Genomic DNA, 15,789 nt, shown 5'->3' on the forward strand with positions numbered 1-15,789 from the left:
ATTTAAATTAAAGATTAGTGCAGACTGCTGCTCAGGCTCCATTAATTTGCATAGTTTACACATTTCATGAATATTTTGGAGATTTTAAACTAATGCATTATATGTGTTAACAATGCAACTGAGTGTTTGAGGTAAGATAATTTAATACCAATGAAGACTTGAGAACAGCTTAAGCAGCAGCAGCAGCAGCAGCAGCAGTGGTACTAGTAGTAGTAGTAGGCGAATTCACAAGCATGTAAAAGAAGTTCCTATTATGGAGAACGACCCATTTTACAATTGTGTTACAGGGTTATAATTGATGATACACCATTTATTTTCTTTATTAAAGCTGGCAGTGTCCTTGAGCAGGACCCCTCAGCTCAGCCCACTCCTCCCATCCAGCAGGGGGCGGCTCTGTGATAACCAGCAGCAAACAGTGCGCTGGGTTCAGTTCATCCAACATGGCTGCGCCCTGAAGGATGCTGCTGACAGCGTGAAGGGACAGGACAAGTGCCAGGTACGGTTATTCTGCGGTGAATGTGGCTTTTTATGTGGATGAACACGGTTTGTCTGACTTGTTTTAAGGTGTATGTTTATGATGTTAACGACCACGTGGCGTGTTTAGCCCCATGTGGTTGTGTGTGTGCTGTGGTGGGTGTTATGTTGCTGCTGCGCGTCGCGTTTTTAAAGAAGTCTGTCTGATTAATTAGTGTTTTAAAGACGGATTTATGTTATTCAGTTCACTTTGTATATCTTCTTTGTATCCGGCTTTCATCACGCGGTTTGATTAATTTAAGAACTCCTCAGGGATCATGGTCGAAAAGAAGCCCTCCACCAGAGACAAAGTCAAAGCCTCTACTGATGCTTTATTTTGATAATAGGGGACGCCGACGCTAGCCTATCATTGTGTGTGTGTGTGTGGATACACAAAATATGTAGACTTGCAGACTGTTTAATATTACAGAAAATATTATTTTTTGACCACTAAGTTAGTCAGATCACCACTGCAGTGGTAGCCTGGATAACAGCTGGGCTCTAATAACTTCATACTATTGAACTTTTGGGAACTACAAAAGCTTGATTTTTTGAAGAAAAAAAAATACATATATATTCTATATATATTTGTGTAGCTTGAATTTCTATTTTATTCTATTTTTTCTCAACACCTGAACGTTTCCACTCCCTCGGGTTTTCAATTGGCTCACTGGCGTCACGTGACAAGTACCGTAAAGGCCGTAAAAGCGGCGCCACGCGCCAGTAAGAGAAGAAACCGTAAATTTGAATGACTTGTAGTTTATATAGCCTATTTGGAGTCCCACTAGTGACCTTAGACATAACGAGGGGAAGATGATAATGATATGATACTATGTGTTCATTTTTCACTAATGAGGCCTATGTGTTATTGTCTGAGTGCAAGTTTACAAAAACGTGCCGCTAAACTAGTAGTCAAAATATGGTCACACAACTTAAAGCAGAAGTGATTGATATATTTGTGTTAAAGCAGATATCAGCTTCACGGCCGTTTCGGCTAATGCTGCGTTCAAGGCAGGCTTTTGAAACCGTAAGTTACAGCTTCAAGTCACAACTACGACTTGGTAGCGTTCCAGGTAACCCGTAGCTCGTGTTTTTACCATCCTGTTGTCTGTGAAAGTTCCCTATAACGGCCACTCGTAACTTCCGACCCGTGAACTCGTACCAGATCGAACTGGTATGACTTCACAGGAAGGAAAAACACAAAGTACGAGTTTCTTTGAACGCACCATGAGTTAGCAGCCCCCGCCCTTGTCAGGCATCAATTGGTCCTCGTGCTACGTCACCACATTCACGCGCATCCCTTGGCTGCACACACAGCCCTTCATGCCGTTCTCTCTCCTCATTGGATAACACTTGTATCCCACAAGGAAAATTTTCTCCTCGGGTTACAGCAGAGCAGAGTGACGGAGAGACTCGTGTTTAGGCTGAAATACTTCATGTAAGTGATTGCTGACGGAAAATAGGACTATTTAGGACTTATATTAACAAAAACATTCCACTGATATCTGCTTTAATATAAGTCTTAAATAGTTATATCTTCCGACAGCAATCACTTACATAGAGTGTTTGGACTGAAACACGGGTCTGTCAGTCACTCTGCTCTGAGCCGAAGAGAAAACATTTATCGTATCCTACAGTTTTTATCCAATGAGGAGAGAGAACGGCATGCAGGGCTGTGTGTGCAGCCAAGGAACGCCGTGAATGTGGTGACGTAGCGACGAGGACTGTTATGGTGCGTTCAAGGAAACTCGTATTTTTCCGACCGTGAAGTGGTACCAGTTCGATCTGGTACGAGTTCACCGGTCGGAAGTTACGAGTGGCCGTTATAGTGACTTTCACCGGTAAAACAGGTCGGAAAAACACGAGTGGGTTGCCTGGAACGCTACAAAGTCGTAAGTTGTGACTTGAAGCTGTAATTTACGATTTCAAAAGCCTGCCTGGAACGCAGCATTAGCCAAAACAACCGGATCACTCACTTCTGCTTTAATTTCATAAAGGTAGCCTATTATATATTTTTTTATTCGTTTGGTCCATTAAATCTTAAATAGGCTAATGATGTTCACCAACGCCCAATTATCAAGAAATGTCTAATTGTGTCCCATCAGCTTCCAAAACATAGATATTAAAAATATTAAGTGTAATATCAGGCTAAGAAAACCAGTATTTTTTTTTACTTTAAAGAATATTTAAACAGTGAATTGATATTCTTGAACATTGACATGTATTAATTGATTTCTTGTTGGTATCGGTGTATAATGTCCAAATATTTTAGAGCCAACTTTTCAGAATGATCCAAGATAAGCTTTTGTCATATTCTGGACTCTCATGTTTACCTGATGGATGGATGGATGGATGGATGGATGGATGGATGGCAGGATGGCAGCTTGCACTACACTCTGTAACCTAAGGCTTGACAGTCTTGCTGGTGTCAGCGCTTTCTTTCATTGTTTCTTAATCATCGGCACATGAATCACACTCAGCATTTTTCACGGCAGACGTTTTAACTTGTCATAGCAGGAAAAGCACAGCTGGAACTAATTGCATTAACGATGGCTTCGTTGGGGCAGCTGTTGCAGTTTAATGCAGCAGTGAATCCTGTCATTAGTTACACCGCTGTGGGGCTGCGACTGTAACTTTCTTGATTAATCATTTTGACTCTAAAATGACCTAATGCTATAAAACATGTTGTTATAATTTCTTTTAGATGGCATCTTTAAATGTCTTGTTTCGTCTGGTTAACAGTCCAAAACCAAAAGCTATTCAATTTACAATATAATGTTGGAACCAGCAAACATTGGCCAGTAATACCTAAATAAACTTACTAATTGTTTAATCAGTTAATTGTTGCAGTGCTGCTGCTTCTGTTTGACACGTCTGTTTATCTTCATTTTTCTCCCCTGGTGATATCCATCTCCCAAAGAAGAGTCTGTGCTCTCCAGTTTGGGATCTACAAATTTAAATTATATCTTAACTGGACATACCGGTAATTAATCTTGAAGATGAATGAGGAGATGCTTTTCAATTAATGAATAGATTATATTTCCCCTAAAACTTTTTTTTTGGCCCGGTTCCAAAATATAATCATCCGAGATGCTATGAAACTCAGCCACTGAAAGAAGTCTCACTGGCTGGTGAGTGTGTGTGGATTAAGTTTTAGTTTAACCAGGCGCCTGTGAAGCAGAAGTTTGTTTGAGGTTCTTAATTAATGAGCCCATATTAAACCGAGGATAACGACAGCAATAGTGAAGCATGGCCAAAGAGCTTGGCACTGCGGCTTCACGTAAATCTGGACATCCAGATCAACAGCCAGCATGATGTGCAAGAGGGAAGTTTTTAAAAATGCTGCAGTCAAGCTGTTTGATGTCGGCTGCTTCATCACCTCCCGTTATCCATTATGATCATAGCACACACAAACTTATCAGATATGACACTGAACCCATAAAAAGCTCATGAAAATTACCCATTTTAAATTAGATTATATTTGTTTTCTGCTTGTGACAGCTCATCACTGTGAAAGTGTGCTATTTCACAGTCACAGATGGTTTAATTTGAATAATCCTAATAATGACTATGATAATAATAGTGATGTAAAGTAAAAAAAAAAGTATTTTCTGTTGCCAAGTTTAGGTTTTTTGTCTTTTCTTACTCAGATAATCACTCACAGATTGAGAATCACAGGTCTAAATTAGAGGCGCACCTCCACTGATGTCTCAGCTGATGCCAGTTACTGATCCAAACGCCTCTGATCATTTTTTCATGCGAGGTAACGCAAGGATAGCTGGATAGGTGAAAACTGAATCTGCGGTCGTCCTTTGAATAATGAATATACAGTAACTGATCAAAGAAGCGCTGAGTTTTATAATGACATTGACGGAGGAGCAGTGTTGTGTTTTGTGAACTGGTCATGGGTGGTTGATGCAGTAGATTCGAGCTTCCACGGTCTGTGACCACAGGTTTCCAGCTCCATGGTGTAAAAATAGCTGAGTCATTTCTAAACTGCACATCCTTTGCAGCGAAAGTCGAGATCTGATTTGTAGATTTCTTGCAGCTGGAGTGAGTCAGTCCATTTTTACCCCTGTTAATTCTGTGGTGTCCATCTCCAAGTTCACTCACCCTCATCCACACCGCTATGAATTAATCATATAACTTTCCCAATATTCTGAGTATGAGGGCCGGCTGCAGCAGGAGGAGGAGAGCAGATGGCTCCAAAGTTCAGTGTTTACTGTCACGTTTTGGCTGCCGTCACACTTGGCTCCCCCGTTTCCCAGCTTTAATTCTGAAGACTGAATTTTGTAATGTCAGAGTCTTGTGCATCCACATGTCTCCTTGAGATGGCTGCGGTGCTTCTCCACTCTGTGTGTGTGTGTATATAATCTCCATCTGTGACTGCATTGCTTTTTCACATTGTTTGTTAGGGCATTGTGGCTGAATATTGTCAACAAAATGAAGACATTGGATTTTGTTATACCTATAGACCTCCTTTTTATAAATCATGACTCCAGAGTTAAAACTTAACTCGTCCTGATGTGGATCAAAAGATAAAAGTCACGGTTGAGCTTCTAATGTAACGTTAGCCTGTTTTGTGATGCACCAGTTGGTGGTTTTGATGTGCTTTGTGCTCCGGTACCAGGACAAAAAAAACCTGACAGCTGTGTAGCCACAATCATATAAAACACTCTGCCTTCCTGCAAAAAAACATCAGGAAATGATCTGAATTTAGTCATGCTTTCCCTTTTTCCAGCTTTGTTGTTTAAACTTCGCAGCTTGAGATTCCTCATTGTTGCCGTTTGTCAGATTTTATTTAAAGCAGAAGCAGTTTGTAACTCATTTTGTCTTGCCGCTGAAACATGAGGGCGAGAGGGGAATGTAATTTGGGTGAGTCGGTAAAAACGACCTCCCTGGGATTTGATCACAGGCAAGACGAGATAATACATGCAGGGAGTTTGGGCCGGGAGTCATCACTATTCAAGTACAAGGTCCCGGTTTGAAGTGGAGCTGCAGTGATGGGCACATGCTGCTTCAGTAGTCAACTTTTTTTTTTTTTTCACACAACAGCAGAGGAGAGGACGGCCGCTGCTCTTATTAACTGACTTGTTTTTGCACTGCGACTGCTTAACAGGGAGACAAGTGAACTGATACAGTACGTCAACCACTCCAAACATTACAGCCATATTCCAGAACCGTAGACATTAATAAAACAACCTCCACCCTCCCGTGAAGAATTCGACGATTTTAAAACCTGGCCGCAGAGATTTTCTTGCATTCAGAATAAGTGAGGTCGGGCAGCGATGGTTTGGGTAATAAGTCCCAGCTCGCAGCTGGCACTTTGGTTCATAACAAAAGTGGTGGGATGAGGTTGAGTTCAGTTTTCAGTGCAGGGAAACCAAACACCTGGAAACAAACTAGATGAAAATATCACTGTATCTAACTGCATTTAGATTTCCCTTCAAATAAGCCTCACAGCGCATTTCGTCATGGCTGGATCGCTGTAATACTTGGTATGTTTATTGACCAGTCGTTGCTCCATCGCCTGCAGCTTGTACAGAATGCAGCAGGTCGTCTCCTCACTGGTACATGTAAGTGCAACCACATCTCTGAAGTCCTGGCCTCACTTCACTTCACTGGCTCCTGGTGCAGTTTAGAATTGATTTTAAGATGTTATTGATAGTTTTTATTTTTATCTGGCATTCTGCACTTGAATGTTCCTGCCAAAGCACTGAGATCAGCCAGTCAGCTGCTGCACTAGGATGAGGACCAAAGGCGACCAAGCCTTCAGTGTGGCCACCATAAGCTCTGGATTAGCCTGCCCTGGCACAGAAGATCGGCCCAGACTATGGTGGTCTTTAAGTCTTATCTTGAGACTTACTTAGCATTTAACTCAGGTTGAGCTAGATTCACATAAATTCTTTTTTTTATGTTGTATCCACTTTTTTTTGACAGTACAGTGCTTTACAGTATAAATACAGTTTGACTTGACACAAGGCTATTGTGTATGTCCGTACAGAAATAAGACGTCAATGTCATGTTTAAGGGACATGCGGAGATTAGATGTCTAGTTTAGGAATCAGTTAATCCTCTAACAGAAAAGTATGCTTAATTATTATGATTGATTACTTATGGATGCACAGTGTTATTTGCACAACATTAGTATCGGCTGATAAGTAAAAAAAAAAAAAAAAAATGTTATCTGCAGATATGAAGATTCATGCCGACCTGTCTGGCAGACATATTAACTATATGTGTGTGTGTGACAGTGCTAAATGTTAACTATCTGCTTAAACCTGTCGGTGTATTGATTAACTGACACGCAATACTCTAAAATATCTGACACAGACGACAGAATTGCTATTTGCTATAATTGTAAAGCACCAGTGATGCAGTGTCGGTATCTGCAAGCATATCATCACAATAAGAGTAACAGGTTAATTATAAAGCAGGAGAACATGTTCTACTCTTCAATAAAAAAATAGATGTGAATAATATATAACTATTCATATCAGCAATCGGCCGAAATGAATGTGAAAACCGCAGCACCATTTGTTATCGGCAAAAATTCAATATCACACATCCCCAGTGGTTCTTTTCTCACTTGATATCAGTTTAAATATCACTGGGCTTCGGACTGGTTGCAAAAACAAAACAAGCATTTTGAAGTTATCATCTTTGGCTCCAGGGGGGATGGCCATTGGCATGTTCCAGTGAAGTTACTAATGCAAAAAGTTAGTGGATAGATTAATCACTGGAAGGTGTTGTGAAAAAAACAAACTGTCGTGCTGATGGAGAGATGCGATGGTGTTGAAGTGTGAGAATCATGGTGCACATCTTAAGACGGTCACAGCTGGAAACCGCTGATATTGTTGCACAGGGAGCAGTTAAAATTCAGTGTCTTTTCTCATGTCACATATCTGACCTGTCACAACGTGAAGTCAGTTGTTCAGAAAGTTACAGAAATGGGCTTTAGTTTTTTTGACTTTTCTTTTTTTTTTAAATAATGCAAGCTCAAGTCTCTGGTCCAAACCTGCAGGAGCAGCCTCAGACCAAAATACACAAGTAATTGAAGAGGGGTGTCGCTTAGTGTTGGTTGTAATAAGCACTAAGGTTCAACCACCATCTCATTAATTTAGAGAGGCATTGTAGAGCGCCTGGCTGTCTTCTCCTAACAACATCCTGTTTATAATCACACCCTCACGCTCGCACCATTCAGGCCGGGAAGTTTCCCAGTGCAACAGCTGTAATGATGCAAACTGTAGATGCAAAGATCACACCAGAGATGTTCCAATTACTAGCCCACGTCTCCAGCCCCCAGGCCGCTGCTGGAACGTATCATAGCAGATAAATGTCAGACATCTGTATTGCTGTATGTGTTGGCCATTAAATAACCAGGCCGGCAGTACAGAAATTCAAAAATATGTTCTCTTTAATCCCATTCGGTACATTTTTTCATCCCAGTTTTTAACATTTATTGTAAAGAATAAGGATAAAGTGTCTGCCCACTTCAGACACCAGTTGTGGTGGGTATGGATCAGTTCAGTGTTGGTTGTGTGTGCATGCTTGAAGGTATGTGATTATTTTTTGGGCCACTGCAGAGCATACTAAACACAAGAACCGTCCACCCTGTGGTTTTGATGAATACTTTGGCACAGATTGAACGCCTCCCTGCACACACACACACACACACGCACACACACAAAGTATTGGCTAAATGTTTGATTAATTTAAATTGGTTCATCAGAATTTGTTTTTCAAAATAACTACTCTCTGCTTGTTTTGTAGTTTTTAACCAGATGAGATCTGGTGCAACATCAGCCCGTTTGATGTAAAATTCATTTGTTCCTGAAAGTGAGCAGATGAAGAGTTGTTTATTTTCTGAAACGCACAGATTAGCTACGAGCGCGGAGACGCGAGCCCTGTAGGTTCCGTATCTGGATGAAGCAGGTCACGCAAGTTCCCTCTGTCTGTCTTTTGGGATCATTCAGACTCTTCTTGAGTTCTACGTTTTATTTGACTGGCCTTTAGCACTTGGCATTCAGCAATCAATAGCTCCAGGGCCAGAGTTTGATGGGATGAATACTAATGCAGTGGATCAGCATTGGTGTATCACTGGCTTCTCTATAACTTAATATCTGACGTTATCTCTTAATCTTATCGAGAGCGTCTCTCATGTGACTCAGTGAGTGATCGTGGCTTAGTGCATTTGTTCTGTTTGGTGACTGCATTAGGCTCATCGATTACGGTTAATCTGCAATTCCTAAATCATGACGTGGTGCCATGTAAACAAAATGCTTCATCCCAGAGTTCCCTGCTGCGACGGAAAGCCCTCCCCGTCCGCTCCATTGTGCTGTTAACAGAGATTTAGTTGTATTACGTATTCAAGGACACCAGTCGCTCATTGCGGCTCTAATGGTATTCAAGCTTTTTCTGTAAAGATGAGCAGAAACACAAAATTGCAATTACTGTTTTAATATGCATGTTCTCATTTTCTACGAGCATCCAGGGACTTCAGCTGCCTCCAGGGCCTTTCCCTCATGTTAATCTAAAATTTGTTTGGCAGCAGGGTCGCGTAGTGGTCACAGAGACCCTCTTCAATGTGAAGTGCACCGCCGACTTATTGCGTATTCTCGGCCTCTCATCTTAATGTCTCATGTCAAATATAAAGGTGAATGTTGCCACTAGATGGACTGTCAAACTAAGACTTGAATAAAAACCAATTGTCGGAGCTGTTTTAAGTGTCAAAGAAAGATAAGAATGAATTCAGCCCCTTTCCTTGCAATTTCAAAGAATACTAATCATGGTTTCAGTTTGGAAATGGATTCTGGCAGGTTTTATCTCTATAAAGAGACAGAAACAGAGTGGTTTTTTTCACAGTTAAGACTGAGTGATGAGACTGGAATAAAAATATGTTGGTCCTTATCAGATTATCATAAAATTAAACCTCCAGGAGGGGAAATGCGTATCAAGTAATGGATCACACATTTCAAACCTAACCTGTGATAGAAGCCTGCGCGAGTAAATTTACTATCTCGACCAAAATCGTCCTAATTAGGGCCGGGAATTATCAGCAGAGATGTAAATACCATGTCATCACAACACACGGAGGAAAAATTTACAGAAGAAGTAGAAGAGAGAGTGCTGCACTTAGAAAATCCTCTATCACCATGTTTTTGGGGGGAGCAACATGATTTCAGAGAGGGGCCTTTGGTGTAAGTTATTCCCACTCACACCTCTCATTCCCTGTCACCTCTCGACTGTTAAATCTTTACAGGAAAAAAATGGCAGAAAACCCCCAAAATATGTGTTAAAAATCCGATTTCTGCATGTGTTTTTGTTTTATTTGCGATATTTCCCCCTGTGGTCTAACACCCAGGAAATAAAGGGATCAGTGCCAAGGTGTAACTGGTATGAGAACATCCCAGGTGGTATTTACATTGTCCTCCTCTGTCAAAATGTAAAAACACGACTAAGACTCTGGCGCCATGATATCAGCTCTGACACCACAGTTAGCACAGCAGTGCTTTGAGCTAAATACCAACACCAGCGTGTCGAGCATACTCATGACGGTGCTGAAATGTTGATGTTTAGCAGATGTCATTGTCGTCATTAACATTCACTAATCAACACTCAACACAAGTACAGCTGAGGCTGCTGGCAATGTCATTAGTTTTGCACATTTAATCGTCAAATTATGTTAAAGGAATCACCCAAGTAAACACAATTCATCATGTGGAGAGCATTAATTTCGTGACGGTACATTTATAGTTGTTAGACATTTTCACTCTAAACTCTAGATGTAAAGTCAGGGATCTCCCGAGTCAATAGGATTTGTACAAACACTGAACATTGACTAGCTTGTGCAGGATTTTGTACAAGCCCGTCTGATAGATATAAAGACTGTCCTGAGAATAAGGGCAGCACGGCTCTGACCTTGTTCATGGCCTCAGATAAAAAGTCGGGGGATCACCGGAGTCATCAGGATTTATCCACTGGGTGTCATTGATGTACGTGACAGAGTTTTTACTGCAATTCATCCAACAGCTGTTAAGACATTTCACTCACTCAAACCACATCAACCCCAGGAAAAGTAAAGTAAAGAAAAGTGAAGCGGGGGTTGTCAAAGTCATTAGAATTCATCATCTGGGTGTTGTTAATATCTTAGTTTAATGTCAATCCAGCCAATAGCTGGTGAAATATCTCAGACGGGACCAAAGCAGTGGATCAAAATACTAAGGTGATAAGTTTATGTCCAAATGTCCCATCTGCCATAATTAAACTAACTTAATTCCAGTTCCTGACATACAAGAGTCTAAAATGAGCACAAGTATTTCTGTTGGAGTCTGGTCTTCGGCTTTCTCAAACCTGCTAAGTTGGTGTAAGGACAGGACGAGGGAATAGTGATGGAGAAACATAAAGCGACCACATAAAGCCGCCCTCGTTGAAATAAAATGCCGGAGGTGAGGGACAGTTTTAGTGACGCGCAGTTAACATGTTAGCACTGCATTTACACTCAAATGAATCTCTGTCTATATGTTTGCATTGATAAGATAATAACGTTTGAGCCTTCATTTCATGCAACACGGAATCCGTATTATTAGAAAATATTTGACATCATTTTCTTCACTTATTCGTTTTTAATTTGGCGGAGATGTGAAGACTGGAGGACAGATAACGTGCAACAAAGGTTATTTAATCAGACTTGACTGTGTTGTTGCAGGTACAAAGCCCGATCCCACTGAGGAATCAATTAGTATTCTGCTTTTATTTCACACTGCAGTAAAGGGAAAAAAAAAAAAGATATGAAAGACATAAAGAGAGGAAGACCTGATTTCCTGTGGGCTGACGCAATGTCAGTATCATTTATACTGAGGAAGGTCTGGGACTTTTTGAAACTAAAACAACCTCTTTAACACCAGTTCTTCCATTTTTCAACACTGTCATTTTTACACAGGATCGATACCCGTAACCTTGACTTATCAGTAAATAAGAGATTCAGGGGCATCACTGCTGTCGGCCACCGTTTGCCTCTGTAATGAAGACTAAAGAGAAAATAATAGCCCACAAACAGCAGTGGGCTTCGGCTGCACAATTAAGCCCCATGCTTTTTAATAGCAAAACTGATTAATTTCTTTAATCAACGTCAAGCTTTATCCTTGAAGCGCAGTCACTTTTAATTATGCTGAAACACACCTCCGAAGGTGCCGTTAACCGTTCTGTGAAAAAAAAAACTGAAATTTCACATAATAAAGAATTGGTGATAAAAAGTGTAATGAGTTTTTACAAGGTGGGGTCTAGTTTCAGATTATCTTCTCCCACAGTGCTTTACCTTAGACCTGCTCTGCACATTATCATGAAGGGTGAGATTTTCCTCCAGCTTCTCCCCTGTGTGCTCAGTTTTATTGACATGTTTACCTCTGTCAAAGGTGTTGTGTTTCCGCCCCTCATGGTTTGTTTGACAGGCTGCAGAGAGAGCTTGAAAACTTCCAGATGCTTTAGACGTGTTTAGAAACAGTGGCTTGGATCTAGAGTTTAGATTTTGGGGCGACTTAGCCTACAAACCGAAAACCACATGATGTCCATAACCTGGTGTTTAAATCCTAAGGGAATAATTACACAGGCACGAACCATTTTTAAAATTGAAATGTTGTATAGGGATAAAATTGTTTGCTGCAACAGCAGTTTGGATAATTTGGAGAATTGTCTAACATTTGCAGTGGCTTTCACTCTGTTATACCTCGCCTCACCTACCCCTTTTATTATTAAGTAGTAATTTAAATGCTGGCTTTGTGGCATGTCATTTATCAAGCATGTTTTAACAAAGTGCTTTTACGCTGCAACTCTGCGCTGCCCAAACAAATTGCTCCTTCTGTGTGCTCCTTGTTATCGACAACACTGTTGCCAGTAATTGCCGCAGGAATGTAATATTCAGCCTAAAGAGCAGCTCCAAATTGTCTCTGTTCCTTCCAAATTACTGGAGCTTTTGATTTGATTATTCACAGCAAAACATTAACCCGGCTCTGATTGAGGCTTATTGTGCAGCCTTGGACCATGTTTCCTCCACCGCACAGTTAATGCCGCTTTATTCCTTGAATCTAATGTAAATTCAGCAGTCTGAAACCTACTGTCAGCGCAAGTTACGACGCCTTATGTAGGTCAATTCTTTTTCAGCATTCACGGCTCGGTCCTTGTGATGAGTGATTTCATTTTTTTTGCGAGGGGAACTGCGGTTTTATTATTCATACTCCAACAGAGATTGGAGTTGCGGTGCATTAAAGCATGACGTTGTCATTTCCCCACTCTGAGAACTGTTATTCCCTTCGCCCCAAATTGGAATTAAACCCAACACTTGATGCCTGCCCTAATTGTTTTCCTCCCGCTGCCACAAACTCTCTCTGGATGTACAGTATGTCATTTTAATGCTTGATATATCTTTTTTGTGTGTGTGGCGACCTCCCCACCACCATAAAAACAACAGCTCTTTTCAGTAGTTATTATTCCACCACGGCTTGCCTGTTAAGGATTCATGAGCCTCTCTGTCATTGTTTGATAACAGAAGTGGATTTTCTCACTTCAGATTTAATGCGTACTGTTGTCTGCATCTTCTAACTGGCTCCGAAATTGATCTGAAGTGCAACACGGTTTTTTTTTTCTACAATGAAGTAGCTGAGCACATTAGGTGAGTAGCGTGAAATTGACCTCTGAGAAGCAGCGGTGTATGTGAGTTACATTGCGAAGACAACTATTGAGGTAACTCAGACGAAATGGATTCTATTCGTGGGACTCTTTGCAGTATGCATATCACCTTAATGCCCTTACAAATATTGCCTCATGGTGGTTGCACTTTAACGGCTGCTGGATAATCAGCGGCCCAGATAGAATCACAACTTTTCTTGGGAGCAGTTTCTCCCTGTTTGTTGCTGTAAAGCAGCATGAGGTCCCATATATCTTTTTGGTACTGTCTCCTCTGTTGATCTAATTGGATACCCTCTGTTGCCTACAATGAATCATTGCTGGACCTCTTCTCTCCCCCTGAAGTACTTATTTTTATTGAATGCAGGGTTCCCTTGAATCACAAGCCTCAACCTTAAAACTTGTATTTGTCCCTTGGCTCCAGTCATTGATCTTTTTTTCCTCTTATGTTTTTTAGAGCTGTGTCAGTATCACTTCTAATCCAGCCGAGGATTATCGTCCTGCTTTTATGCGTTCAGCCTCTCCGGAGAAAGGCCACGAGTTCAGGCCTTTCCTCCCACTCCACTAATTGACTCTTAATTTGGTAAATGCATTTAAAGGTGGAATGAAAAAGCTGACCTGCTCTTTGAGTGCTCACATGGGGATGTCACATCCGTCCATCCTCTGCATCCTCCTCTGCCCTTGACTCTTGACCTCTGTTGATGCAGCAGCAGCAGCAGCAGCAGCAGCAGCAGCAGCAGCAGCAGACACAATGGAGGCGTTTTGGCGTGCACCCCACGATTTTTTCTGAGAGGACTTTAAATCCTACCAGTTCTTAGGCTCCGCAGCATGGCGAGCATCTCGCTCGGCTGCTGATCCACACTCTGTGCACCTTCGGGAAAGTGGCTCCAACTGAGCCAATCGAAGGCAAAGATTTTTTTAATTACTCGCCCGCTGCAGAATGGAAAGCCACGGCTTTAGCCCGTGGGTATCGGTATCGAGCGGAGTGTATGATGTTTTAATGAGCCCGGTGTGTAAATGATTTGTTGCAGTAGTGTATGCTTGAAAGGCTAATTTGTTTGTTTTTCTGCTGGGTTTTCAGTGAATGGATTCTTAGTCGACTCGGGGGCAGATTTGAGGCTTTCCAGACAGACCAGGATGTCAAAGATCTCCAAGGCAGCGAAGGCTGTGAAGAAGCTGGATGTGAGCGGCGTAATCCGGGCCATAGTGAGGTCAGGACAAGCAGCTCCCGGTCCCCCGCTCGGCCCCATTCTGGGACAGGTAAAATTACTTCCAGTTTCACTGCATGTTCCCTCTGTTCTCTCTGAGTCATCAGAAGTATTAACTGAATTGCAGGAGCGGGGGCTTCATTTTAACAAGTCACCTCCTGCACACATGCAGTTCTCGTTAACCAGAGACAACCTGATCCTTCCTCACTCTGCTCAGTCGCCTCGTCGTGCATCTGCACCACCACCGTCATCTCCTCCCATAGCCCTATTCATATTCCCATTCTTATTCTAGTCGCACAGCTCCATTGTGCAGGTGGGTGCCGCCACACTCAGCCTCAGTCTGCAACTGTTTTCTCAGTTTCCGGGCCAGAGAGACACTAACACCTCCATCTTGCAGCAGCTGCCGCCCATATACATTAGCCTCACACTTTACAAGCCAGCTGATGAAATGTGATTGAACCTGTGAAGGTTTTGTCTTAAATTCTTGTATACTTCTCTCTGCTCCAATTGCTCCGGAGAGACAGCCGAGGTTGTCTCGTTTTTTTTATTGCTCGGGGATGCACCACTACAGGTTTTTCACCACCATTGCCAATTCCAACTAGAGAAATTTATGTTTTGGCTGGTACAATAGTAAAATAAGTTAGCAGGTCTCCTGCACGGAGCAGTGAACAAAGACGATTTGGAGTAAGTGGATAAAAAATAACTGTGGCTGAATTATTCTGTGCAGTAAAAGAAGTCATTTATCTGTATTTAAAAACAGTTAAATACCGATTTAACTCTCCGTTCATTAACCTCGTTTTACTTTGTTTCTAATCACACAAATGCATTCTCTTAAATTTATATTTCATTTTATACAATAAAGGCACAATCTCCTTCTGCTTTAATGGTCATTCAGCTATTTAAATTTGATTGTCCTTTGCAAGATTGAATGAAAGCAACCCTGTAGCTCGTTCTGTACATACTAATGATCCAGTTTGCCTCTTTAATGGACGGTACTCATCAGCCTCGGATGCCGTTGCTCACTTGGAATCCGGATCAATTCTCGCAGTTAATTCATCTCTGTGACTTAATGGCGACAATGGAAAAGTGAGCACAACAGACAGGGCCGGGAGCCACACATGATTAATACTAGCATGAAAAAACAAATGTTTAGATGCCAGAAAGGAGCTGAATGATGTGTGAATATCATACATTCTCTTATCTGACGTCGACACTAACGGTGCCAGTGTCATTACTTTTATCTTCCTGTCCAAAATGAATTACTCTGCTGTCACCAGCTGCACAGCCTTAACTCTTAACACCAAATCACTTCATAACTGGAAACCTCATCTCCCTGCCTCACTGGGACTTGGACGTAGTGCCTGGAATTGCTAATATTAGTTTCAGG

General features: G+C 41.6%; 1 protein-coding gene across 2 annotated transcripts in view; it reads left to right on the forward strand.

Annotated features, from left to right (window-relative positions):
* Positions 1-390: 390 nt before the first annotated feature.
* The window catches only part of mrpl11 (mitochondrial ribosomal protein L11), a 42,528-nt gene continuing 27,129 nt past the window's right edge, over positions 391-15,789 (forward strand). The window contains exons 1-2 of one of the 2 annotated variants that reach the window (XM_083980719.1): positions 391-496; positions 14,276-14,454. In XM_083980719.1, coding sequence (XP_083836845.1) covers positions 14,332-14,454 — 123 coding nt within the window. In that variant the 5' untranslated portion in view covers positions 391-496; positions 14,276-14,331. Of the gene's footprint in view, positions 513-14,275; positions 14,455-15,789 lie in introns of both variants that reach the window. The other variant, XM_083980720.1, reaches the window with a different exon arrangement.

The sequence above is a fragment of the Trachurus trachurus genome (genome assembly GCF_905171665.1).
Source record: "Trachurus trachurus genome assembly, chromosome: 10".
NCBI lineage: Eukaryota > Metazoa > Chordata > Actinopteri > Carangiformes > Carangidae > Trachurus > Trachurus trachurus.